The sequence below is a fragment of the Miscanthus floridulus genome, chromosome 13 (genome assembly GCF_019320115.1).
Source record: "Miscanthus floridulus cultivar M001 chromosome 13, ASM1932011v1, whole genome shotgun sequence".
NCBI classification, from domain to species: domain Eukaryota; kingdom Viridiplantae; phylum Streptophyta; class Magnoliopsida; order Poales; family Poaceae; genus Miscanthus; species Miscanthus floridulus.
In genome coordinates this window covers 56,983,071-57,010,756 of record NC_089592.1, presented here as the reverse complement: position 1 = coordinate 57,010,756, position 27,686 = coordinate 56,983,071, and the positions used below count along the sequence as shown (strand labels likewise).

The 27,686-nt window shown below is 44.9% G+C and overlaps 1 protein-coding gene across 1 annotated transcript; it reads left to right on the top strand.

Annotated features, from left to right (window-relative positions):
* Positions 1–3,740: 3,740 nt before the first annotated feature.
* On the top strand, positions 3,741–20,389 carry LOC136499852 (uncharacterized). Its single transcript, XM_066495361.1, has 3 exons — positions 3,741–3,872; positions 4,908–5,128; positions 19,809–20,389. The coding sequence occupies exons 1-3, from the start codon at positions 3,741–3,743 to the stop codon at positions 20,260–20,262; spliced, it is 807 nt and encodes a 268-aa protein (XP_066351458.1). The 3' UTR covers positions 20,263–20,389.
* Positions 20,390–27,686: the final 7,297 nt, after the last annotated feature.

The following is a 27,686-nucleotide window of genomic DNA, read 5'->3' as shown; positions in this document are numbered from 1 at the left end:
ACACACCCAAGTCACACACGCAGCACTCTCTCTATAGTACAGATAACACCTGTTTCCACCACGCATGTAGTATAAGCGTAGTAGAAGTATAAGTAATAAAATATATATAGCAGTAAGCGTGTGTCTAGCCTAATAGCAGGGTATGCAGGGGTCAGGTTGCATCAAGGTAAGGCCTTCAAGTAAGCATACTACCATGCAATTCCTATCATAATATGAATGTAGCAGTAAAGTAAGGCAATAGCGGTTCTATATTAGCCATGCGTAATAGGTGCTACGAGGTTGGGTGGGATGTGGCACCTTTAGTGTAGTCGTCTCCGTACTCCTCACGGTACTCACGATCCTCGTTCATCCGGTTCTCCTCTGAGTCAGCAAACGATCGCATTATAGTCACGTTAGCGACATCTATAGAATAGCACAAAGAAGCAATGAAAATTCAAAAGAGCCAAATACACTCAAACATGGGTTCATTGCATAGAGCTTGATTTTAGATGAATTTTGGTCCTGGTTTCGTATTTTTCTGAGGTCATATGAATTAGTTATGAATTTCCAAAGATTAAATCATTTCTGAAAATGGAAAAAGGCTTAATTAATCCAGGGCTGACACGTGTCACGCTGTGACTGGTCCGTGTGGCATGCTGACGTCAGTGTCTCGGTTCTGAGCTGACAGGTGGGGTCCAGCTGACATCAGCAACGTCATTAGTTCTGACAGGTGGGTCCAGGGGCTCTTGGGTCACTAACATGTGGGTCCGGTCAAAGTCAACGTCAGTCAACGGTGAAGTCAACGGTCAATGGTCTACGGTCAACGGTCAGGGTCACTGACGTGTGGGGCTAGGGCTGCTGATGTCAGCAGCTGATGTCATCGTGACGTCAGCATGACGTCACCCCCGCTGTGTTGGCTTCTGACGTGTGGGTCCCGTGTGATGTCAGCATGATGTCAGCATCTGACATGTGGGTCTAGAGTGTCCGTGATACTGACATGTGGGGCCAGGTTAACGGTCAATGTTGACCGGTCAACGGTCAACATGGGCCGGGTCTCAAATGGGCTTTGGTGGGCTCGGATTGGGCCGGTCTGGGCTGGGCTGACTCGGACATGTGGCATGCTGTGACGCAGCCACGTCACAACCTTGGGCCCCCACTGGCCTGTGGTCTTCGGTTGTGGGCATGAGCGTGGCTCACGGTGGACCAAGACGCGTCGGTCCATGGACCGCAGACAGGTCTACGGTGGACCGAGTCCACCGTCTTTTCCCCTCGGCTCAGCTCACATGCACCGAGTGTAGGGCTGCGCTGCTCAACTCGCCCCTTCACTGTTTCTTCCACGGCGGCTTTCACGCCGGCGGCGAGCTCGCTGGTGAGCCTCCGTGGCGGCGCAGGTGTCCAATTAGGGAGGGGAAAAGCTTCCCCAGGCCACGGCGATCATGATGCTGGGGTCTAAGTGGTGGCTGGGGCCTTTCAAGGCGTTGGCCACGGCGGCTGGCGGCTCGGCGGTGCTCGCCGGTGGCGAGGTCGCGCATGCCGGCTCTCCGGTGGCTCAGCTGGACAGATAAGGGCTTCTGCGAATCCGTGGGTTCACGACGAAGGCGTCCACGGCTCAAGGTGGGGCTTCGGGTTCCCATGTGGCCGGTAGGAGCTCCCCGGCGGCCATGACGATCATGAAGACAACGGCGAGGCACGCGGGTGTGCTACGGGGCTCTGGTGGGGTGGTCACGGCGTGGTCGCGGGTGTGCGCGTGGGTGCGTGTGTTCCTAGAGGCTAGAGACGGCCCTGGCCTACGCGCTCCCGGTGTGGAGCGCCATGGCCGACAAGGTGAGGTCCGGCGGCGGGCAGGGAGAGACCGGGAGGGGGCTCACCGTGGGTGTCGAAGGCGATAGGGTGGCGATGCAGTGGTGGTTCGAGGCCGTGTAGCTCCGGAAGTCGTGCAGTGCCGACCCACGACCGTGAAAATGACGACGGCATCGCCCTCGGCTCCGGCGACTTCAGCAGCACGCGGGGGCTCCGATTCTCCTCTCACGATCTCCTTCTCGGCCCTCTACTCTCGGTGCGGTGCGATTGCTGGGCCACCAAGCAGTGGCAGTGGCTGAGGGAGAGGCTAAGGCGCCGTGTATGGCTTTATAGCCGAGCACCATGCCTCCAATGGCGTCTGGTATCGTGCGGTGGAGAGGCGTTGGGCGCATCCGACGGTGGTGCGGGATTGCGTGACCACGGCGCATGGGGGAGCAAGGCCATGCCCCGGGCGTGACCCCCTGGCCCACCCCTGCCACCGCTGTCGGCCCTTGGTCGTGCGGGCAGTTGAGCGTGGCGTGGAGAAGATGAACAGGGGAAAGCTGACGGTTGGGGCTCGGTAGGCAGCGACAGCAGGCGAAGCGGAGGGCGCGCGGGCGTGCGCGGCGTGCGGGCTGGCTGCTGGGCCTGCGCGAGTTCGTGGGCCGGCCTGCTGCTGCACGCTAGCAGGGCTGGTCGGTTGCTGGCTGGGCCGTGAAGCCGAGCAGGCCTGGGCCACGGCGAGGCTTCCTCCCTTTTCTTCCTTTTCTGTTTTTCTTTTCTTCTCCTTTGTTTGAATTCAAATTTGGTTTTAGAATTTGAATTCAAAATTGGTGCACCAAATTCATTGGAGTTTTAGATATGAGGCCCACAACATTCTTATATAAATATTAGGAATTTATTTAGCTATTTTGTATAACAAAAATTAGGTGTGGTTTTGTTATACAAAAATAGAATTAGTTTTTCTCTTTAAACCTTTATTCTTTGGTTTGAGTATTAATTATTTTATGGTTTATTACTTTATTGGAGTTGTTAAGCATATCATAACTCAAATAGAAATCCAAATCACATTTTGAATTAACAATGTATGCAATACTTTATTTGTTAGAATTTAAATAAACACAATTAACTAATGACATGTCATGCTTATGTGTGGACTTGGGTTGGGGTTAGACCTAATGCATCTCTTAGGTTGGGTTACTATATATGATACTCATCATCACATGGGAGTTTTAAGAAAAATTTTGCAGTTGGTATTTTTGGTGTGTGGATTTTTGGGTTCCTACATGATTAGGTTCCAAGATCATAAAACTTTGGTCCCACAGACTCTCCGTGGCCTGGGCGGGGCTCTTCGAGCGCTACCGCCATGGTACGCCGCCGCCGGCGGGCTCGGCTGCTTCGTCCGTTCGTCGTGGCTGACACAGAACATCAACGTGGGCACGTTCGACTACCTGTACTGGCTGCTCGCGGTGCTCAGCACCATCAACCTGCTCGTCTTCGTTCGAGACGCAGACCACAGTTGCTATTCGCGGCGGCCTGCGCGACTACGACGCGGCCGAGCACCAGCACGAGTAGGCACGGGCGCCCGGGAAGAGCAGGCACGGGCGACTTTGGATTCAATCGCTGTCCGAGAAGATGCGGCCCGGCGAGTCCCCAGAGGCCGCCGTGGCGCGCGCCATCCGGGAGGAGCTTGGCGCTCGGGCCCGCGTCCGTATCCTCGGCGGGGACGGCGCGCGTGTGGACGAGCAGGAGTCCGCGTCCAACCCAGGCCTCGCCGCCCGGTACGTGGTCCACGCGTTTGACGCCGAGGTGGTCAACGGCCTGCCCGAAGACGGGAGTTCGAGACCGAGGAGACCGGCGAGGACGACGGGGACGCTGGCGCCATCACCGTGAAGCGCCACTACTAGGATTGGATCGACGACGATGGTGACAGTGAGCGCAAGGAGGTTGGGCTGCTCTGCTCCGTCGCCGAGAATTGCTGGATGAACTGCACAGCGGTCGAGCTGGAGATGTTGCGCGGGAACGAGTCGCGGGAAGGAGAAGGCACGTGGGAAGGAGAAGGCGGCGCAGGAAAACTTCGGATGCGCGCTCGCAGGCCGCGCCTATATTTGCGCGTAAGTGACGGTGATTTTTCAAATGCCAAAAGATGAGGAAAGGATACGGGGCACTGTTGGAGATGAATTTTTCTTATATTTCCAAAAAAAATATGGATGGGAAAGGGATATAAGGCACTCTTGAAGATGCTCATCCTTTCTACAATTGAGGGAGTGTATTAGCTAGCCACATTACCCAACATGTCAACAATATATGGTTTAAGGTAGATATATGTGCATCCAAATACGGTCTTAAGGGAATACTAGCTAGCCACATCACTCATCAACATGCCATGTCCCAAATCGATATGGATATATAGCTACATCACCCAACAACATATATGTAATTATATATCCTAAACGATGAAGATGTACGTCCAAATCAAAATAAATATGTAGCTACAACACCCAACAACCTGTCATTACTCTGACAAAGAAAATATTGTACATTACACCAGCAATACGGATCGAAGTCTCCGTCCTGAGATGCAATTTACTCACCCTAATAATGGTGAAAAAAATGTTGTCTTGATCACACACTCTACTCACTAACTAATATTCTCTTTGTTCTAAATTATTTACGTACAGTTCATGTTGACTTTGTTTTTAAGTTAGCCAAACTTTTCTAGCTTAAACCATTTTTTTAGAAAATATATTAATATCTACAAATGAGTTATCATAAAATATTTTATGGAGAATTTTATATAACTAATTTGATGTTATAGATGTTGGTCTATTTTTTATAATTTTTTATCAAAGTTAAAGAAATTAGACTTAGAACAAAACTAAAGTAACTATAATTTGGATTGGAATGAGCAGTATACAATATACACCTTGCAAAATATTACAAGACTAACTAGCAATCAGACAATTTTTAATGTATTTTTTCACAAAACATCAATCAAAATACTTAAAATGATATTGATAGGAAAAGGCCAAATGTGTCGATTACTTCATGCAACTCTAGTAACGACGATACTACGTACTCTTTTGTGACCTGAGGGGTACATGTTTATAATAGCAATAGCTAACGTTTTGTGTTGTCTGCTCGATCAGCTGACACGGTTCCAGGGTGACGGAGGCTTCGCCGTGGGCGTGAGCTGCAGCCTGATGCTGTCCGGTCCCTTGTCCCTGGCGAGGTTCCTCGCGTCGTGGGCGCGCACGCCCGCCCGGATGAAGGCTCAGAACGACGTCGCCACCCACCCGCTGATGCAGTACGCGAGCTACTTCCAGCGCCCGGGCGCCAGGGCCGTGCGCGCGCTCACCAAGTCCATCCCCCTCCACTACTAAAAAAACATTTCTAGGGATGGCTGGTAACTCTTTGTAGGGCGGTTTACCCAGCCGCCCCTACACAAGGGTTTCTACAAATCATGCATTTGTAGAGGCGTTTCCTAGGCCGCCCCTACAAATCGATTTGTAGGGGCGGCTCGTATTACCAGCAGGGGCGGTCGTAATACCAGCCGCCCCTACAAACAGGTATTTATAGGGGCGGTTCAATCTAGAACCGCCCCTACAGTACGTTTTTCCATAAAAAAATTCAAATTTACAATTCAAAATCACGGTGCCGAACGTCCCACGAACGACGTTCCGAACCGCGTTCGCGTTGCCGAACGCCCCGCGACCAACGTTCCAAACTGCGTTCGCGTTGCCGAACGCCCCGCGACCAGCGTTCGCGTTGCCGAACGCCCCGCGACCGCGACTACAAGCACAAGAGTATTCTATAAATTACAATTACAAGTCTAATTCATAAGAATATATACAATCCATCATTAAATATACAAATTCCATACATATTGTTATCAACGTCCTAAAGCTAGCCTTTCAGTCTCACGAAGGTATTGGTACTGAGGATTTGTATCCTAACTCAGACTCTCGGTCATGGTAGGCGCCTCTGACGTGTACAATCTGGTCCAATATGAAGTTGCAAAGGTCGCCGACGAGCTCTAAGAGTTGGTCATCCTTGTATGGGTCTCTTTTCATTCCTTTCTCTTCTCTCCACTATAAGAGAACAAGTTTCGGTTTAGTATTTCATACCATATACGAAGTTTTTATACTATGGGTGAAGAGGTTCAAACTTACCCTTAAGGGGTGTCTCCTGTGGGCACCGGTGTTACTCATCATAGAATATATATAGTATCCACAATGTACACTCCCAGGCCTCTGCTTGGGGCACTGTGTATTTTGTGTATGAAAATATTAAGTAATGCTTTTGACAGCCATGTAACGGAGTACTGAAGAAGTAAGTTACACTTATCGCACATAGTGTTTTTATAGCCAGTTTTTCCTTCCTTGCTGGATCATGCCTTCCATGATGATTAGTGACATAGAACCTAAATGCACTGTTTGAATTATTTTAGCAAATACAATTTGTTAGTATTCCTAAAGTGAACGTTACATGTATGTATACAAACATATAAGCTAATGAGGATTGTTGATATGTATACGTCTTGAGAATCGATATGAAGTCTTTGTATGTCGCCGGGTCCTTATCTAATGAATCAAAGACCTATGCAATGCTCCTCCCGACATCGACGACTATACAAATCCAGTGGTTGCTGCATGGATTTAATCATAGAACTAGATAAGCTCTTTTGCATCGAATAAAATATATCGAACAAAGCTTTAAGTATAGAGTTGAACTTACTCGAAGTTGTATGGTAGCCATATAGTAGAGTGTTGTTGTAGATTTTTGAAAGCCAGGGCAATGTATGCCGCAACCTTAAGTGACTCTTCTCTTAGTTTCACCGTACGGATGCGCTCTTTCTCCCGAAGAGTCTTTGCAGCAGCTAGCTCTTTGGCATCTAGTGTCCATCGTTTAGGGTAATTAAAATTTGTTTGGCCTATAGCTTGAGGGTCTACATACCCGGCTTTCACACTTGGCATTTGTTTGACAATGTGCACTTGTATTCTACAAATCACGGCATGGGTTAGTTACAACAAAATTCAAAGATTACATTCATATCATATCGGGAGGACAAGGACTTACAGGCACCACGTGCGAATTAGATTCATCTCCATTTCTCCCAGGTGAAAGCATGTGTGCATGTCATTGAAGTCAAAGACAATTTTCCCGGCTGGGCTTTCAAATGTCCTGGTGGGGAAGCATGCTTGTATGATATCTATGCTCGTTGGGAGAACACACAAGTACCAATCATGGAACCTTCTCATTCCAAGTGGTAGGCGATGGATGTCGCGGTTTGGTAGGAATGGCTTGCCTCTTTCATATGTTTTCGGGCAATCCTTTGACCATTTGATGTCATCAATATTTGGATACTGCTTTGCAATTTGGTGGAGTTTGCTAGTTACGGCCTCCTCAGAACCCCGTGATGGGACTTTTTTAACTTGGTTCTCAGGCTTGAACTGGTCATGGGAATACCACTTGGACACCGACGAGACGTCTTTAATCAGAACATAAATTGGCCTTATGTTGATTGGAATCTTCTTTCGAAGTTCCAATTCAGGCATGTCCTCGTCTCCTTGTGCATCACCTTTAGGAGGCACTCGTTGTTCATGTATCAGCTATGCATGTTGAGAAGATTGTGGCGTCTCATCATGCACTTGCTCGGTATGAGCTAGAGAAGGTTGTGGCATCTCATCAGGCACATGCTCACTAGGAGGCGGGGAAGAATGTGGCATCTCAGAAATGTGGGGGTCGCGAGACGGTGAAAATATCTCCCCGACCTCAACAACTCGCTCCAAATTTGGGAGAGGGGGAGGCAGTGAAGAAGCAGTCAATATCATGTCCTGTTTGTGCCAGAGGATGAACTGCCCCATAATGTCTCCGAGTAACATGAGCCCCTCAGGAGTTGCGTAGTCTATCCTCCACTGCTTGAACTCGGGCTTCACTGTATGCACCTCGACCCTAGTGTAGTCTAGCGGTATCTTATTATTGTGGTGTAAGCCACCGGGAGGATGTGCCACACCCGTTGCCACCTCCATCACAGTGTTCTACCGGCCACTGAGAAACACCAAGGTGCAACTAGTTGGTTCCCTTATGTGATCGACTGGGGTTGTGGCTGCAGTGGGACCTTGGCTGCTAGGAACTTTTGGAGGGCTACCAACTAATGCCAGTTCTCCCGACGGCGTCACTAATATCTGTGGCTCCATAGACAGTCCTTGCTCCTCCAGCGCCTTCGCAACTAGAGCCTTCACTTGGAGCTCAAGACTAGTCTCCCGGTCTCAGCCATGTTTCTTGTACATGTGCCTGTCCTCTTCGAATCCTTGCTTCCACGTCGTCCTTTTCCCTAGCCCCCTGATGCGGCCTGTGTGCTCCTTGTTTCCCAAGCCAAGGCTGAGCTTGTCCCTCTCTCTGGAAGGATTGAATGAGCCCTTCTCCTTGTCTTCAGCATATTTTAGTATCCTTGGTACCGCCTCTTGGGTCTCCGGCTTATCAAACTTAAGATTAATGCCGGATGATTCTATACTCCTCGCATATATCTAGTTCCTTGAGCGTAACTTCAAATTCATCTCATCGATATTCCCAGCAGCTGCGGCCTCTTCGTCCATCTTCCTAAACTGCTCTTCCTTGGCATAGTAGCCACCGAGGCCTAGATGATGGTGGTGTTTGTTTCTCTTTGCCAGCTTAGTGTTACGGGCACTGAGCTCCAATGCCTCCGGTGAAGTCTTCTAAGCCACGAGCTCCTCCCATTAACTAGGAGTTATTTTACCGAACTCGTTGAAGGGAGTTAACCCCTTTTGGATATACTTCGTGTTGAGCTCCGACCTTCAACGTCGAAATGACTCTCCCATCATCCTGATAGCATTTTTTTTACTAATTCGTGCTTACCCTCCAGAAATCTAAAATTGACCTTCAGCTGCCTATCCCATAGTGCATTCTTTGTGTTCTCTGCTATCTCTTTCCAGTTAGGAATTGCTGGGTTCAATTTATCTCTTACTAGGGCCCCAATCGCATTATGGAATTTTCCTCTTAATTCCTTCAGCTCAAGGATCTCCCCTGCTGGCCCGACCTCCGTTATCATATAGCATGCCTTATCTGGATATAGATTTCCTTTTATATCCCCTCGTTTCCTCTTAGGCTTGGTAGTCATGGTTGTGTCTTGAGTTTATCGAGCAAAGGCATCATGATCCATCTCTGTGGCTGTTGCCTCTGCTCTCCTTTCCTCTACTCCGTCTTGTCCAGCGAGATGTCGCGAACATCGACGTCGTCTTTTTTGAGTTTCAGGAGGGACCTATATATACGACAGGTCAAAGTGTTAGCAGAGATAACACAGCCAAAGATTTAGCAAAATTTACAAGCTAAGGCTTTTTCCCTACCTCCTCGTTCGGGTCAAAATCCTTGTCCAAATCTTCCTCCGTTGGCCTCCTTCTGGCTTCATATGGGAAAGGATCTTCGGGACTTTCATATCCCTCTTCTAAGTCGTCGTCATCATCATCATCCTCTTCTTCTTCGCCTTCAGCAGCCTCTCCTTCAGGGCCTTCCTCCTCGCCACACTGCTCCTGAGTAAGCATCACTTCTAGATCCTTTTCTACCTCATTATCGAACTGTTCCTGAGTAAGCTGGTTCTCTAGTGCTTGCTCCTCAAGGGTTGGCTGCTCATCAGGCTCGGGGCATCAGGCTGCACTGTCTGATGTCCGCGATATTATTTCGCGCTTTGTTCTAATAGATGCAAGAAAGTGTGCTTTAGGTATGCGTGAAGGTATAAGAAATAAAAAAGGTCTATAAACCAAAGTAGTCCTATAAAACAACAATATATCAAAAAAACGAGTAGTAGTAGCAGTAGTAGATGTCTAAGAAACATGTCAATCATCATCTGATCTTGAACTTGGAGCATCAAGGCATCATAACAGAGAAGAGAGGAGAAGGTAATGTAGAGGCGGCTGCTAATGATGCCAAGTTCCTTACAAGTTCTTGAACATCAGCTCATATTCCATATAATGTATGGACTTGGACAATTTCATCATCGGCAAAACAAAGGAGAGGAGAGAAGAGGGGAGATTTGGCAAAAAAAAAGCAACAGCTGCTTAGCAAACATAGAGAGGAAAAGGTGTAAGAAACAGCGGTTGCTTCCCAAATATAGAGGATAGGAAAAATAACCAAAAAACAGTTGACTGCTGCCACATGGTTGGAAGACCCCTGTAGATCAAAATATGGTAACTTAGTAGAGGAGTAGAGTAGAGGAGGAGTAGAGAAGTATAGCAGCCAGTAGTTAAGAGTAGCAGCCAGCAGCTAGGGAAGATAGTAAAGTAGCAGCCAACTAGTAGGAGTAGGAGTAGCTAGCAGTAGCAAGTAGAGTAGTAGTAGTTTAGTAGAGTAGAGTAGTAGTAGTAGTTCAGAATAGTAGTAGTAGTAGTAGTATATACAAATAGTTGTATCCAAAATAATCAGCTATAAGCACCAGTTCATTAAGAATTACAAGATAAAAACAGTGTCATCCTGGGAAAACATAGGTATTTGGGAAAAATGAAGTGGAGTAAGTTCATTAAGAATTACAAGATATGTTTCAGCACACTAGTTTCAGTTTTGAGTTAAGACCACAGCATAGTACCTTCTGAAAGTAATATCAGCACAAGGTAGATACTATATGTTGGAGTACCTTTATTTTTGGGCTGCTAGATAAGTCACTGCCAGTAGAGATAGACATACAGGTTTGCGGCTATAGTTAGATGTAGTGATGTCATAATGTCTCTAAGTTCTATCTATATAAAAATGGCTAGATGTAATTATGTCATAATGTCTCCAAGTTGTATCTATATAAAAATGGCAGTGCAAAAAGAAGTCTTTAAATAAGTAGGACTCCTAATATGTTTGTATATGGTTGCATACCTAGTATATTTAATTCATACAAACTTACACATACTGACATACCTATATATGGAGACTTCACAAGCCAAACCATATCACTAGTGATAGAACTGCATGGTCTATAGCTAGATTAATGCTATAAATGTCTTTATAAAGGGCTAGATCGGCATCAATGCAAAAAAGAAATGAGTCCTATTTTATCTATAATTCATTACTGATACTATAGACAGACATACATGGTCTGCTATAGCCAGACTGATATCAAGGTATCTTCAAGTGCTACAAAAAAGAAAGTGTAAAGAAAGGAGTTTTATATATTAGTAGGACTTCTTAGAAAAAGATTCACAAACCAATCTACCACATCATGTGCTATATTTTCCATCTGTGTCAACATGACTAAAGGGGAACTGGTAACTGGTGGAGCAGCCATCCTTTAATTCCTCGATGTTAAAGGGGATTCCCCAATAACCAGTTTTAGGGATTTGAGGAAAGGAGAGTTGTTGGAGATGTTCAACATGACTAAAACAGCATACATGCAATGGCTTAGATCATCCACATGTCCTAAAAGACCTCAACAATCAATTAACTTCATCTATGCCAATGCTCATATACATATTAAGAGTTTAATTCTACTGATGAGCTGCTATCTCACACCCAACAATCCATGTGTGGTTAGATACAGTTATTTATTCTAAAGGACACAGTCCACCCTCTTTGCCAGAAGAAGTTTTTTCACTTATGATGAAATTCAGGCATGTCAACATAACAGAAAATTAGCTAGGAGCACAAATAATTTAGGTAAGCCAAGCACGGTGGGAATATGGAGTGGTTGTTGGGAGATCTTGCTCCTCATGAGTGTCGTCCACTACTGTTAACCATCGATTCAAATTAAACACCCTACAATCCTTGCTCTAAAAGAACTCCAATGGTTTGGGCCTTTGGGGCCGGCCATCTCACTTTTATGATGACCATCTACTCAATACTACGGATCAAGTCATTTTCAACAAATTTAGAAGGAAAACAACAACACTCTGACTTCAAAGACATGTCTACTAAAATACTCCCTCCGTCCCACAATAAAAATACATGTAGTACTGGGGCTCCCAGATTAGTGAAGTTGACAAATTACACTGCTGCCTCTGTAAAGATGTCTGACAGTTCAGAGGATTGTTCACATATTCAGAGAGGACAGTAGGCTGAAGTCATGGGCAGCTTTTGAATAGTGCCTCCATTGATTTTTTTTGTTTTCTTTTTTTCTTTTGACGGGATTTTCTTTTCTCGGTCCACCCTGAACTGGTGTAAAGTTGCTGCTATGCTGTCACTCTGGGGCCTCAGTAGATACAGTAGCCTAGTATATGGCCTATATGTGCCCATTAATTTAGAAAAAAAAATTGAATCACAAATACGCTTTTATTTTGGGACGGAGGGAGTACTTAACAACATTTATAAAATCTCCCAAAAATCCCCATAAAAGCTACGGTAATTGTTTCCTAGTTCAAACAAAAGAGTCATCGGAAAAAAATACCTTGGCAGACCAACTTTGCACATCTCTACCTCCAAGATTCATGTTAGATCTCTAATTTACAGGTTAAATTAAAGCGGTCTAGATATTGATATCTAGTCCAAACTATAAATAAATAAATCATCTATATGTATCTCTAGCTAGAGACCTAAGATTTTTAGGTGCTACAAATAACTGAATTTCTTAGAGCTAGAGCTCGTTCAAACGGCATTCAGTGAACTGTTTAACAAATCTTGTATCTGCTCATCGATCAAGTTTCTTGTTGCTCACACGATTGCCTTTGTTTCGAGTTGCAACTATGATCTTCAATACATCTGTTGACTTAATATTTTATAGTTGTTTATTATAATTAATTTTTTTATAAGTCTTGTGTTAGGCTTTACCGTTATAGAAAATGACATATAGAAAGCATCTTTTTTTTCTAAATGAGAAAACATGATTTTAAATATTGTAAGACAAGAGTAATTAAAGTGCACTAGCAGCTCTTTAACCTTGTCCGACGATGTCATCTATCCGGATTCTAGACTGCTAAACTTTTACAGTGATATATGCCTAAATGTATTAACTGTGAAAGGTCCTATCTCTTCTAATCAATGGGAACAGAGTGAAGATGTCAAAATCTTCCAGAGAACACAGTCGAACCATCTATATAATCCATATGTCCACAATTATTTGTTGACCAACTTTCACATGCCTTTCTAATCATCGACATGCAGTTTTATAGAGTTAAATTTCAAGACAGATTTACACCTATCATTTTATAGAGTTAAATTTCAAGACAAATGACACGCAGCTAATAAGAAGTTTGGGTCAATGCCACCGAATGCATATACTGGTTAAATTTTAGCTTTCCAACATAAATGAAAATTACCCAACAAAACAAAGACTAAACCCATCAAACTTTGCTATAGGAGATGATTAAGGACATTGAAGGGGGCCATCAGTGTACAAAATATACAGAAAATGGATCTACAGCACATCATCACCGATGCCAGGTTAAACCAGCGATGGATTCAAGCCACAATGACCCTACAAAATCGCTGTGCCGGTGGCATAGATTGCTGTTCCCAAAATACACTAATAATAACATTGTTAATGCATAAATGCTAGAATGACCACCAGAAATGAGAAGCTAAGAATCACTACCGTTGGGAAATGGAACCTAGCTACCAGACTTCGTAGAGCAACCAGAGATCGTACTTCATAGAGCAAGCAGAGTTCGTAGAGCAAGCAGAGATCTGACACATACCGGTCCAGATGGACGATGTGCACAGGCGTGCGGGGGCGAGACGCCGGGGGTCGGCGCACGGGGGCGGGCGCCAAGGGCCAGGCGCGGGACGTCGGGGGTCGGCGCACGGGGGCGGGCGCCAAGGGCCGGGCGCGGGACGTCGGGGGTCGGCACGCGGGGGCGAGATGCCAGGGGCGTGCGGGGGCGGGCGTCGAGGGCCGGGCGTGGGACGCCGGCGGTCGGCGCGCGGGGGCGGGCGCCAGGGGCCGGGTGCGGGACGCCGAGCGCCGGGGGCTGGTGTGGGCGGGCAGCGGGACCGGCGGCGGAAACCCTAGGCGTCGGAGGAAGAAGACAGCGCCCAGACGATGACTCCCATTCCCCTACAAATATTTTCTATTTTTTTAAATTATAAATTCTATATTTTTTGTATCATAAAAACACAAAGTAATATAAAAAATTTGTGTATATGCACAAATATAGTATTTTGCATTATTCTATATATGAAGAAATATATATATAAACAATTGTAGTGAAAACAATATAGAAAACAAAAAACAAAAATTAAAAATTTGAATTTTAAAACTTCGACTACAATTTTATGACATTAAATGAAATAAAATAAAAATGTTGTAAACATAAAAGTTGTATAACTCATCAACATGTACAACTTTTATTTTGGTCATCTTGTCATGTGACTTTGTTTGAACGATTCAAATTTTGAAATTCAAACAATTTCAACTTGAAACAATATTTTGAAAGAGTAAATGATTTCAGATGAAAAACTCATGAATACCAAAGTTGTAGAAATCATCAATATGTACAACTTTTATTTCGATCATATTTTCATTTGACCAAATTTGAATAGTTGAAATTTTGAATTTCAATAATTGGCAATTTCAAACAAGATTTTGAAACCTTAAATGATTTCAACAATAAAAGTCGTGAACATAAAAGTTCTTGAACTCATTACTATCTACAACTTTTATTTTGGTCACTTCTTCATGTGACAAAGTATTAGTAAACATTGTTCATAAATTCACATATGACTCTTAGTTTCCTGAACTATACGAGAAACATGTTGATTTGTGAACAATGTTTAATATCACTTTGTCAGATGAAGAAATGATTAAAATAAAAGTTGTAGATCTTGATGAGTTATACAACTTTGGTATTCATCACTTTTTCAGCTGAAATCATTTAATGGTTGCAAATCTCGTTCGAACTTGTCATTTTTTTAAATTTGAAAATTTGAAGTTCTCAAACTTTGTCAATTGAAAAGAATGACCAAATCAACACACTAACTTCATAGGGCAAGATTTTGGAAAATTTTAGGAAAAAAATCATCACATTTGGAGTTAGTATGAGGGAGAAAAACTAGTTACAAATTTTACCCAGAGATTAAAAAGTAAAAGCACAACTGTTTATGATGATCAATGATGAACAAGTGTGATTTCTCATTTTAACCTGTGGCAGAAACTTGTAACTAGTTTTTCTCCCTCATACTAACTCCAAATGTGATGGTTTTTTTTCCTAAAATTTTCTAAAATCATGCTCTATCATTTAAGTTTCAAACCTAATTTTCAAATACTAAATGATTTCAGTTGTAAAGGTGATGAATATAAAGTTGTATAACTCATCAAGATCTCCTACTTTTATTTTGGTCATTTCTTCATTTCATAAAGTGTTAAGTGATTTCATAAAGTTTTAGTAGTAATAGAGTGGATGTTCAAATAGAGTTATCTAGATGTTGCAAAGGGTAGTCTCACACACATGCATAAATGTAGTCTCACACACATGCAAAAATATGTAGTCTTACACACATACATAAATATATAGTCTCACACGCATCCATAAATGAAGTCTTACAAACACACACTTACATAAACACTCCACGTTCAACAACTAACTTGCCCGCTATAATGACTTTCTCCTTGACACATTTTCGTTCCCATGGCAATATATCTTTGGGGAGGTTCTTTTCCACAACACTGATCTTCTTAGGAAAGTCTGTGAATAGCGGCATTTCATCGTAGTTATTGTAAGCTTCAACATCATCCACACCATCAACTCCAATAATGTGATGTTTCCTGGAGGCAACCATGTGCTTTGTCTTCTTCTTCGGGAGGAGATTACTTTGTGGGTCAGACATATAGAAAACTTGTGCGACACGTGAAGCAAGCACCCAAGGGTCATCTTGGTAGCCTAGATTCTCGAGGTCCAGGACTACCAATCCGATCTCGTTCAGTTGGTGTTGTTTGATCCAGCGGCATCGAAACAAGGCCACCGTTATATCCCTTCCATAGTCAAGTTCCCATATCTCTTCAATGATGCCAAAGTATTGGATCTTTCGCCCCAATCCATCGAGAGCCTCTATTCGAACACCGCTGTTTTGGTTCACATATTTACTATCCTTTGCGTGGATATAGTACTTATACCCATTGATGTCATAAGCATTCCAAGATGACACCTGTCTCAATGGCCCCTCTACCAACCTACAGATGGTAATAGAGTCTGTGGTTTCTCTAGGCGGTATGTTTTGGTCCTTCAACCATGTAGTTAGTCGTTGCTTGTGTTGTTTCATGACCCAATCATCCGAACGGCCATTTCTCTCCGCCATAATGATAGCCAAGTGTTCATCAATGTACAGTTGCATCAGTTGTGTACTCTGTAAGACACTAGTAATGCGCCCGACTCACCTCTTTGTAATCATGGTCGATGAGCACTTTTCTACCATTGGTGCCCTTCCTAGCCAGCCTACCCTTGTGATGAGAATCAAGTTTACCAATCACTTTTTGTACTTTTAGGTACTCTTGATAGCACTCAATGACTTCTTCAGTACTGTAACCCTCTATCATGGAGCCCTCTAGGTATGCTCGATTATGCACGTATCAACTTAGAACCGACATGAACCGCTCGTAGGACCACATTTCATGCAAGTAGCAAGGGCCTAGCGCCTATATCTGATGAACCATGTGAATCATGAGATGTGGCATTATATCAAAAAAAGCAGGAGGTAAACACATCTCTAGTTGGTTTTGTGTCTCCACCATAAATTCATGTAGGTCACTCAGCTCTTGCTTGCCAATTGTCTTCTGTGAGATCTTCGAAAAAAGTAGCACATACGGGTGATGCCATTTTCAAGAACTCTGGCTTTATAACCCTGATTGTAATAGGTAGAAACATTGTCATCATCACATGGCAATCGTGAGCCTTGTAGTGTGTTATTGACAAGTCCTTCATCGACACTAGCTTCTTAACATTTGCTGAAAACCCAGTCGGGACTTTAATCCCCCTTAGGAAAGTGCATATAGCTCTCTTCTCGTCTGGTGTTAGGTTGAAGCACGCCACGGGGAGAGTATATTTTCCATTAGCCTCAGGTACCGAGTGAAGCTGTGGCATCACGTTTAGCTGCACCATGTCTTTCCGTGCTTTCAGACCATCCTTTGACTTGCTTATGTCCATCAAGGTAGCAATGAGACTCTCAAAGGCATTCTTCTGCATGTGCATAGCATCAATGGCATGGGGGACCTCCAAGTCTGGCCAATAAGGCAGATACTGAAAGAAGATCGATTATTTCTTGAAAGGTACGCCTTCGACAGGAGGTGTGCTTCTATCTTTGTTTGTCCATCTGGATTCTTCTTTCCATAGACGACGCGTATGTTTTTCACCATTCTGTACATGTGTTCTCCGTTATGACGTCTCTCCGGAGGCGGTTCAATCTCCAGGGACGTTGTCATAAAATCTAAAGAACAATTTGTTGCGGTACTTGTGACTTGTCTTTAAGAAGCGTCGGTTCCTTAGGTAAACTATCTTCTTGGATGCATCCAGGTACACCCATGTAGTACCATCTAAGCAAACCAAGCATCCCATCTTTCCTTTGATCTGTCCAGATAAAGCAAACAGCGCGGGGTAATCATTGGTAGTAACAAATATTATTGCTCTACATATGAAGTCCCCCTTTCGGAATGCATCATACATCTGCTCCCCATGCCTCCATAGCCTCTCCATTTCTTGCATCAAAGGCTCAAGGAACACGTCTATATCAATGCCTGGTTGTTTAGGGCCAGAAATAAAAATAGTGAGGAAAAGGTACTTTCTCTTCTGACACAACCATGTTGGGATATTGTACATGGTCAAGATCACTGGCCATGTGCTGTGGTCGCTCATCCTCTCATTAAAGGGATTCATTCCATCGGTGCTCAAGCCAAACCGTATATTCCTTGGGTCATCGCTGAATTTTTTGTGCTTCTCATCAAACCTTTGCCACTGACTACAATCAGCCGGGTGTGCAATCTTATCATCATCCACCTTGCGCTCATCATCCCACCATGTCATGAGTGTAGCTTCTTTAGGGTTTAGGAAGATACGTCTCAAGTAGTCGGTCGCTGGCAGGTACCACATTACCAAGGCAGGAATTCTTCTCTACTTTGCATCGTTGCCTAATGGAGTGTTCTCTAGGGGCTGAGATTCGTGTACTATATTTTTTGTACCCTTCTTATTTCTCTTTTTCCTCATGGAGGCTTTGTCCCCACTGTAAAGGTCATTGTTCTTGTATCGGCTGGCCCCACACTGGGGACATTTATCCAGTGACTTGAATGTTTCGCCATGAAAAAGTATACAGTGGTTGGGGCATGCATGGATTTTTTCAACCCCCATTGTCAATGGACTTATGACCTTCTTCGCTTGGTATGTGTTGGCGGGAACTGAGTTTGGTTGTGGCAGCACCCATGACAGGAGATGCAATAGATCATTGAAACTACAGTATGACCAGTCGTACTTAGCCTTTAGGATGAGTAGCTCAAGCACAAAACGTAGCAATGTCCAATGTGTCGGACAACCCTTTTCAACACCATACATAGTCTCCTTCGATGCTTTTGTCACCCTTTCCAAATTTTCTAGACCTTTTGGGCTATTTAGTAAAATCTCTGGTCCAAGGGCTCGAATCATGTTCTCCAAATCATCTTCATCCCCGACACGTGCTCTACCATCATTATTGGCACCACCTTCGTCGTTACCATGCCAACCACCATCATCAACACCTTGTTCATTGCTAAACTCGAAGTCCATTCGTGCATCAAGCTCTGCTGAATATTGGGACAGGGATTCTATGGTTTCATCATCGTATTCCTCATCCTCGTCGTTAATAATAATTATTTCACCATGATGAATCCACACTGTGTAGTCCTCAACAAATCCTCGCATAATCAAATATGATCTGATGATAGTCACATCTGTCCATGCCATATGGTTCTTGCAATCTTTACAGGGGCAAATAATTGTATCCTTATTCTCTTTCAATGTCATTACATGCTTCTTTGAGGCTTCAATAAATTTATCCACCTCTTCACGGAAACCTGCCTTAAACCTTAACGAACCATACATCCAAGAGTTCCTGTACTCCATCTTTGACAACCACAACAAAACAAACATTAAAGGAAAATGAAACAAATTAATAATTACTTGAGAATAATTGTATATACTTCATATATATGAATATAAATCTAATATAATTACATGAAGCATACAAACACTCCATGGTAAAGAAAAATTAATTAATGGCCTATTTATCCATAAAAAATTAAAATACATATTTATTGATTACAATAAACAATTTCAAAGACAATAATTAGCAACAATTATACTTTACTCAATATCTTTCATACAAACCATAGTCCAATTTCATCAAACATAAATTTACAAAAATGAAATTAATAAAAAAACCAAACCATAGATCTAGATCCACATGCACATGAAACATCCATAAAACTAACTAATTGTCCACTAAAATTAAGAAACATGGACCAAATAAGGGTATGATCTTGTTCCCCTCTCTAATTTACCCTAGTAGAATTAAAACTTGGGTCTAATTTGCTTCATAAGTAGCTCAAGCACCATAGAAGAGAGAGAAAAACAAAACTCTAGTTACTTACTAACCAACCATTAAAACTTAAAAAAAAGTGTGGAATAGCATTTTATTACCTTCTACAATCTCTCCATCAAAGGATTTGAGAGCAAAACCTTCCCTCCTTAATAAAGCAATTTTTATGAGGTGCCCAAGGCCTCCCCACCTTTCTTTCACAGGTTGGAGTGAGTGACCCGAGGAGAAAGAAGGTGCAACAACTGTTTTATATGTGGGTCATTTGTAGGGGCGGCTGGTGATTGAGACGTCCGTACAAATCAGAGCTATATATACGGAGGCATTTGTAGGGGCGGCTCAATCACCAGCCGCCCCTAGCATTTCTAGGGGTGGCTGGTGATTGAGCCACCCCTACAAATAAGACCTCCATTTGTAGGGGCGGCTCGTAACACCAGCTGCCCCTGCTGTTCCATTTGTAGGGGCGGCTGGTATCTGGGCACCCGAGCACACCACTATAGGGGCGGCTCCATCACCAGCCGCCCCTGCAAAAAATTCGAACCGTTGCTAAAAATCGTTTTTTACGTAGTGCTCGACACTTTCGCCTCCAGCGACGACGGTCACGCCGTCGAGACCATCCTCTTCCGAGCCAGACCCACCACCGCCGGCGCGGGCGCACCAGCCGACCACCACGCGTTCGCCGTCGCCTGTGTCGCCCAGGGGAAGGAACGGCTCAGCGCGGCGGGCAAGGTGCCCCTGCAGTTCCCGATCGTCGTCTTCAACGACAGCGACGGCAAGGGAGGGGTGAACGTCGAGACGTGCGCAGCTGCGTACGGGCAGCCGCGGGGCGGCGGTCGCGCGGGATATAAGGTTGAGGTTGCCCAGTGGCTGGAGCTTGGTCTGGAGGAGCTGGTGCTCAGGGACAGCAAGCCCCTGCACGTGTCGTACAGCATCCTGAACGGTGGCAGCGATGAGCTTGCGGTCGTGATTCCTGACGGCGGCGCTGCCGGTGAGTTCCTGGTCGCCGCGACGGTTCCCAAGTGAAGAACATTTGACAGGCTCTGGCAGCTGGGGCGAGAAGATTCCCGTGCGCCGTCCGATATCTATGATACTGGTTTCAACGGTTTTTAATTTTATCAAAACATAAGAGTTGTCATTTTAATCTGTACTGTTCTCAGAACGACTATGTATTTATGTGTAAAATTAAGATACTGAAGACAATACTGTAAAATAAACAGAAACAGAGTTGTGGCTTTTGAACAAGATTGCTCTTCAAATAAATGCAACTTTTACCCACAAAAGAACAAAAACATTTTCAACATTTGTGAACCTTCAAGCGCTCTGAAAGCCTAGAAAATCAAATTTATCTAATCTTCAGCCAAATTTCTGTCATCTCCAGCACACCAAGGTGAAAGATAGTGTTGAAGGCGAAGAACGCAGTAGAGTGGGCAGTCCCTCAGGCACATATTTTTACTCATTCGTCTTCCTAGTCGTGAGTTAGCATATCTTTGAAAAATCACACATATTTCTAAAATATCATGAAGAGGACATCATATAGTTCTCTGATCAGATTCTCGTGGGTTGGCCCTTCATGTTTCTCGTGGGTTGGCAATGGTTTGCATAAGACCCATTGACTAGCTCAAATTCTACTAAACCTGGACAGAACCTACCAGCAAAAAAGTTCTCACCTTAACAGCAGGACCGTGCAAGTGGTAGTGGATGTTCTCTGTTGCATGTCTCTGAACCTAGTAGTGTCAATGTAGCAAGTGATGCCGATAGTGTTCCTGAAGTGAATGAGATCTGTGATCCTAGATATCCTCTTGGAGGCATGTTATTAATAAGATCGAGAGCAATGGTCCTGATGGAGGAAATGCAGTATTAGAGTGCAAATTTTGCGGCAAACAAATATCTGGTAGCTATACTAAAATCAAAGCACATTTGTTGAAGATACCACACCAAGGTGTTAGCATTTGCAAACAGGTGACAATACCAATTCTTCAGCAACTTCGCGAGGAAGTGGCTTATGTTGAGGCAGCCATCTCCAACAGCAAACCGAAGAGCGTTCCCCTGCCAATACAGATAGGGAGTATAGGATTACCCCCTTCTAGAGGTACAAATGCCCAGTCAAAGAGAAGAAAGAGGCAATCAGGGATTGACGAAAGCTTTTTCCCTGAACGTCGCCAAATTGTTGATGCTCTCGTTGGAAGAATGTTCTATACAGGAGATATGGAACTTGATTCATTCAAAGAATCTTAGTATCGGTTTGATTTAAAACATTTTACTGATTGCTATAGTTTTTTCCTTGTCTTTGTAATCTGCAGGTGTTCCTTTCAATTTAGCAAGAAACCCAAATTTTCGATCTTTAATAATATATCTTGTAAACACTGATTTGGGTGGATATGTACCTCCTGGGTACAACAAGTTGAGGACTACTCTTCTCCAACAGGGGAGAGTCAATGTTGAGAGGCTGTTGGAACCATTCAAGACTACATGGCCTACAAATGGGATAACTATTACATTCATTCCATAGGGGGCAATAGTCATTCGGCTTGAGTGGAGCAGAGCGGAGTGGTTGGTGTGTACTGTGGAGTAGAGCACTACGCGAACGTACCTTCGGCCTTACCATTTCTTTTCTCCTTTCATTCACTTTGCTTTTATTTTCCTTTCTAAAACTTTTATAGAACACCTCTCAAAAAAAACTTTTATAGAACAAGATCGATATAAAACTTATTTGATAAACGTCCAGATTTTTTCCGATGCTATAAATTTGTGTTATGCTAAGTTTCTTAGAAAACTCAGTGTCGAGTTGCCATAAATAGAGTTTTTAACACAATGTAAACCAAGTTGTTCCTTAAACTTATAGTTCAAATACGGTATTATTGTGCTAAGGACGTCCGTCTGTCCTGACACTGGTTGATGGGCCACTATACAAGCTAAATGGCCCAAATCTCTACTCGCGTATCCGCTCGCCTCCAACCATATTATCTACTTGTGAGCCCGTCGTCTGTTCCTCTCCATTCATCGCACCACCGTCACGTCCGCACCGCCGCATGTGTGCTCCAGCGCGACAATGCAACCGCGGTGCTCTCCACCACACGTGCTCCAACGCGACCACACCGCCGCTCCACCATGCCCTGACCATCCATCATCCTCTCTCAACCATGCTCCAGTGTCGCCGCTCGCCATCCTTCCTCTCCACCGGGCCACCTGCCCACCACAGCGTTCTCCACCGCGCCAGCCTCCTTCTCCACCGGAGTGGCCTTCTCAACCGGAGCTGCCCGCAAGGCATCAAGCTCTGCATTTACGAGCCTCCAATCGTCCAAGAAGCAAGTAGATGTTGCGCTGAAAACACATGTTGCAAGTGTATGTTTCAAGTGTTTTAGATGTTTCAGAGGTATGCTGTAAGTGTTTCGTATGGATGTTGCAAAAGTAGAATAAGATGTTACACATGTTGCAATGGTTGGTATGTTGCAAACTTCTATTCCCAATGTTTCAACTATTTTTCATACGTATGTTGCAAGTGTGTTTATCTGGATGTTGCCGCGTGGGAAGCGCCGAGAGCACCTCTCAAATACATATCACACAAGTGTGTTTATCTTGATGTTGCATCTATTTCACACATATGTTACAAGTGTTTTATCTAGATGTTGCATATGTTTGCAATGGTTTTCAAGTGTTTTCAAGTGTTTTTGCAATTGTTACAGACTCATGTTTCTAGTGATTCATCTATCTTCAGACGTATGTTGCATGTGTTGCTTCTGAATGTTTTAAAAAGTAGATCGGGTGTTGCACATGTTGCAATGTGACCTGCATGTTGTAGCTGCTAGAGGAGGCGTGAGGGGCCGGGCAGGGCACAGACACCATGTGGGGTCGGGCAGGGCGCAAACACCATGTGGGGTCGGGCAGGGCGCAAACACCGTGTGGGGTCAAGTGAGCACAGATGTTGCGTCGAGTCAGTCGGGGTGCAGGCGCGAGAACAGGGCATCCGTCCGAACGTCCGGATGGTAGCAATGCTATTTCGAATAAGTCCCCAAAAGCATTAAACACAACAAAAATCTTTCATAATAGTTTTATTAAAACTAAAGTTTAACCGATATGTTTTTCTAATAAGTTGAACTGCAGAAAAACTTATATGTATAGATAATCCTAAAGAATATTTAAAAGTGCAAGTTTGTTCACGTCCACTCTTACTAATTACAAACTTCATAGAAGTTTCTATATTAATCATCACAAACGAGCAAGAAAAACAAACAAATCTTAAAAAATCATATACTTAGAAAAATCAAGTAATCGATTTGGTATTCATAATCACAATAATAGCCACTGCATCTATTTTTTCTAAATGCTAGCCATCTCTGCCATTATAGAAATAGCATAATTAACCACTACATTTACATCTAAATTACCTACCTTTGCCATTGTTACATGTAACCTAAAATATAACCTCTTAAATTTACTTTAAAATTATTAATCCTATCATTTTCATACATAATCTAAGTAAGTCCTAATTTGGATCAAATTATACACTTGTACAATATTTATTAAATTGGACAAAACAACACCATCACATTAAGGCCTTGTTTGGATGCACATGTATCCACCTCAATCCATGTGTGTTGAAGTGAAACTTAAACTAATTTCCAACTCAATACACCTCAACAAATATGGATTGGTATGTCTAGCGCCCAGACGTTCGGATGGAGCTAGCATCCGAACGCCTACACCTGTGCGCATGCTTCATGTGGGGACCCATGCCGCTCTATGTCTCGTGCTCGCACCGTGTCTCGTGCCCTGCACCATGGCTCGTGCCACTTCGTATCCACCCACTTGCGCTTTGTGTCCCACGTCGTTCCATGTCCCGCATCTGCACCATGGCACCCCTCCGTACCTACGCACATGTAGGCAAGCAAAGCAACTGCAGTAGTTGGCTACTACAGATGGGTCTCACTTCAACATGTGTAACACCATATCTACTTTTGCAACAATAGATGAAACACTTGAAACATATGTTTGAATCAATTGAAACACTCGCAACATACGTATGAAACACGAGGGAAACAAGTGTGTTGTCATTGCAGAACATATACAACATCTAGATGAAACACTTGCAACATATATGTGAAACAAATGCAAAATTCGGATGAAACACATCCAAACATATGCGTGAAATATAACAACCAGATAAAACATGTCCAACATACGTCTGAAGCATCTGAAAGAATTACACTTGCAACGTACGTTTATAGCCACTACAACATATGCAACATCCACATAAAACACTTGCAACTTGCAACATCAAAACACTTGTTGCAACTTAGGACTAAAAACAGATGAAACATTTAAAACATACTCTTGCAATATGTGCAACATCCCGATCTACTTTTACAACATCCATATGAAGCACTTGCAACATATCCCTAAAACATATGAAATAATTGAAACATATGCTTGCAACATGCCCTTTCAGTGCAGCGCAACATTTACTTGTTGCTTGGGAGATTGGAGGCTCGTTAGCGTGTGAAGTTCACCGGAGGCAGTGACCTGGCAGCGCTTGGAAGCGACGGCATAGCAGCGGTGGCTGCATGACGTGGAAGGGAGACATCGGCCACATGATGCGGAAGGGAGGCATCGGCCTCGCGACGCAGCTATGAGGCAGTGATTGCATGACTAGGAGAGGGCAGGAGCACGCCGCGCCTGGCAGGTCCAGCAACCGAGCACCGAGCGTGTCGTGCTGGTAGGCCTAGCGGCTAAGTGCTGTGCCTCAAAAGCGGCTTGCTGGCCTAGTGTCGTTGTGCACGAGCGGCTGTTGTCGGGGCCCACCTGCCTCCATGCCGCCACAAGCTCGCCTCTGTGCGGACCGCGTGCTGTGGAGCTCTCCTGCCTCCACACCATCGCCCACGTGGCTCGCTGGCCTCGCATCGTCCTGCATGAGCGACTGCCACGGGGGCTTGCCTGCCTCCGTGTCGACACGAGCTCACCTCTATGTAGACTGCATGCCGATGGGGTTTTCTTGCCTCTGCGCCACCACGCTACAGCTCACCGACATGACGCAGACCATCGGTGCTCGCTGCTCTGTGTTAGATGCGCACAAGGGACCAGATTGGGGAGAGAGAAAAGAGGGGCAAGGAAGTGAACGGATTGTATAGGAAGAATAAGTGGATGAGCAAAGCACTGCGCTCGGAGGCAGCAGACGAGCAGATAGGAGCGAGGGGAACGAGTGGATGAGCAGTTTTGAGAAAAGAAGGAGCGGGTGGTTATTGGGCCGATGACGCGGCCCACCAACGAAGCGTCCGCACTTTCCAGCATTATCGAATGTGAATTGATGTGGATAGATGTGCATCCAATCAGGGCCTAAATCCGTAGTGCAAGCTAAGCCACCTCATTGGTCCACATCGGCTCCAAAACCCTCCTGTTTGTCATGGTGCTCGATTAAAGCGATGTTTCATGTTTGGAAGCCTAAAGCCTGAATCGTTTCTTATATATAGCGAACTAGAGAGTGGCCATGCGTCGTTCCAGCATGTCGATCCCCATGAGAAGCAATGGCAGTCAGGTATCAAGCCAAAAGAAAGTACGTACGTGGAAGCGCCATCTTGAACAGCGACGGAAGAGAACAAACGCCTTTTTCATTTATGGTGTGTATATTCAGTTTCCTCCTTGCATTAAAATATACAGCATTGACAGGATTTTATATAGGTGGCTTCGCTTCTGCAGCATAAACGTTGTTTCATATTTACTTGCCCTAATCAACATGTCTGTCTCGACTAATAGTAGGGGAACAGACTTCCATAAAAGTTGTTCTATTTTTTTCACCATAACACCCCTGATGAAAATAAACTCTCATGTACCTTCCTCAAGATTATTATATTCATTGTCGGTGCGAAAAGTGACCAACAAGTAAATATTTGTAGTTTTGCCGTGCGTTGTGATCGGATGTGGCCTAGCACGCGATAACACGGGATTTATACTGGTTCAGGCAATGTGCCCTACGTCCAGTTACAGTCGATCAGTGACTTTATTGCTGAGCCTAGGTGCTCGAAGTTTGCTATGGGGTTACAAACAAGTAGGAATGAGGATGGGGTGTTAAAGGCCCGGTCGGGCTCTGAACCGAATGGCCGAGAGTGACAGGTGCTCTAGAGTGCGCGAAGTATTGGAGCGTATGCTCTGTGGGAGTTCTAGGGTTATTGAGCTATTCGAGTCCTCAGGTCGTCGAGTCCTCGAGTCGTCTAGCCTTTTTTCTTTCGAGAGAGGGAGCTTTTAGGAGAGAGCCAATCTCCTTTTATAGTTGAAGGGGATGGCCTTATAGGTTAGAGAAAGAGAGAGAGTGTGTGTATACGTGTGCGACCTAGTCTTGTTGCCCACGCTGTCGGGTACAAGATGGTTATCGGCGTCCATAATATTTGTTTATGTTCAGACGTATCTAGCAGGCTCTACCGTATTTGCCTGGTACGGTAAATGTCGGAGCCTACAATACTGTTTGTGCTCTGACGCATCTGGAAGGTTGTATAGTGCCCATCTGGCATGGCCTGGTGGCACCGTCCTGCAGGTGCACAGGGCATGGTAGGGTACGGTCCTCGGGCCCTCACTGAGCGGGCGTCCCCGGTCAGTCGTTCCCAGTTAGTCCCAACCGTGTCGGTCAGAAAAGTGCAGCCAGTAGAGGTCTGGCGTATCCTCGGTCAGGAGAAGGAGGTCGAAGCCAGACTATGGTCCCACCTTGGTCAGGCCTTATAGTCGAGGACCAGATTATTGTCATGGCATGTCATTATGTATCTGGGCTGGCCCAGGCACACATTGTCGTTGCGTCGCCTGCTGGGCTGGGTTTTGTAGGGAAGCGGGTCCATTAGGAACCCCAGGTTTACGAACCTGATAGGAGACCCTGAGCCCCTTTGGGACTTCGATGAAGTCGTGAAGGGGCTGTTTACATTCGTTTCATGAGCACACCCGGTGGGTGTAAGGTTGTGGGTTGCCGTCGAGCGAGACAGAGCGTGAACCCAAGGGTCAGGCACGGCCGAGGAGTCAGCTAAAATGGAGCCTGAGCCCAAGGGTCAGGCGCGGCCGAGGGGTCAAGCGAGACAGAGCACTGAACCCAAGGGTCAGGCATGGCCGAGGGGTCAGGCGATACGGAGTGTGAACCCAAGGGTCAGGCGTGCACGAGGGGTCGGGCGAGACGATGCATGAACGCAAGGGTTGGATGAGACAGAGGTGAGCGTAGCCTCCAAGCCTGCAGCCGGCTGGAGAGTCGGTCGGAGGCTGAGCACCTTGGTACTCTTTTCTAGGGCTGCGGACTCTTATATTCCTTTCGGTTGGGGTGTTCGCCCATATCCATTCCGATAGCAACCTGTGCGGTTGGTAGGGTTCCTAAGTAGGGACCTGGTAGCTCGAGCCCCTGAGCCCCGTTAGGCTCGATAGGGGTCAGCCGTGTTTTATGCGTCACCCCATCCATGGTTTTCGCAACCGGAGGGGTTGAGCTA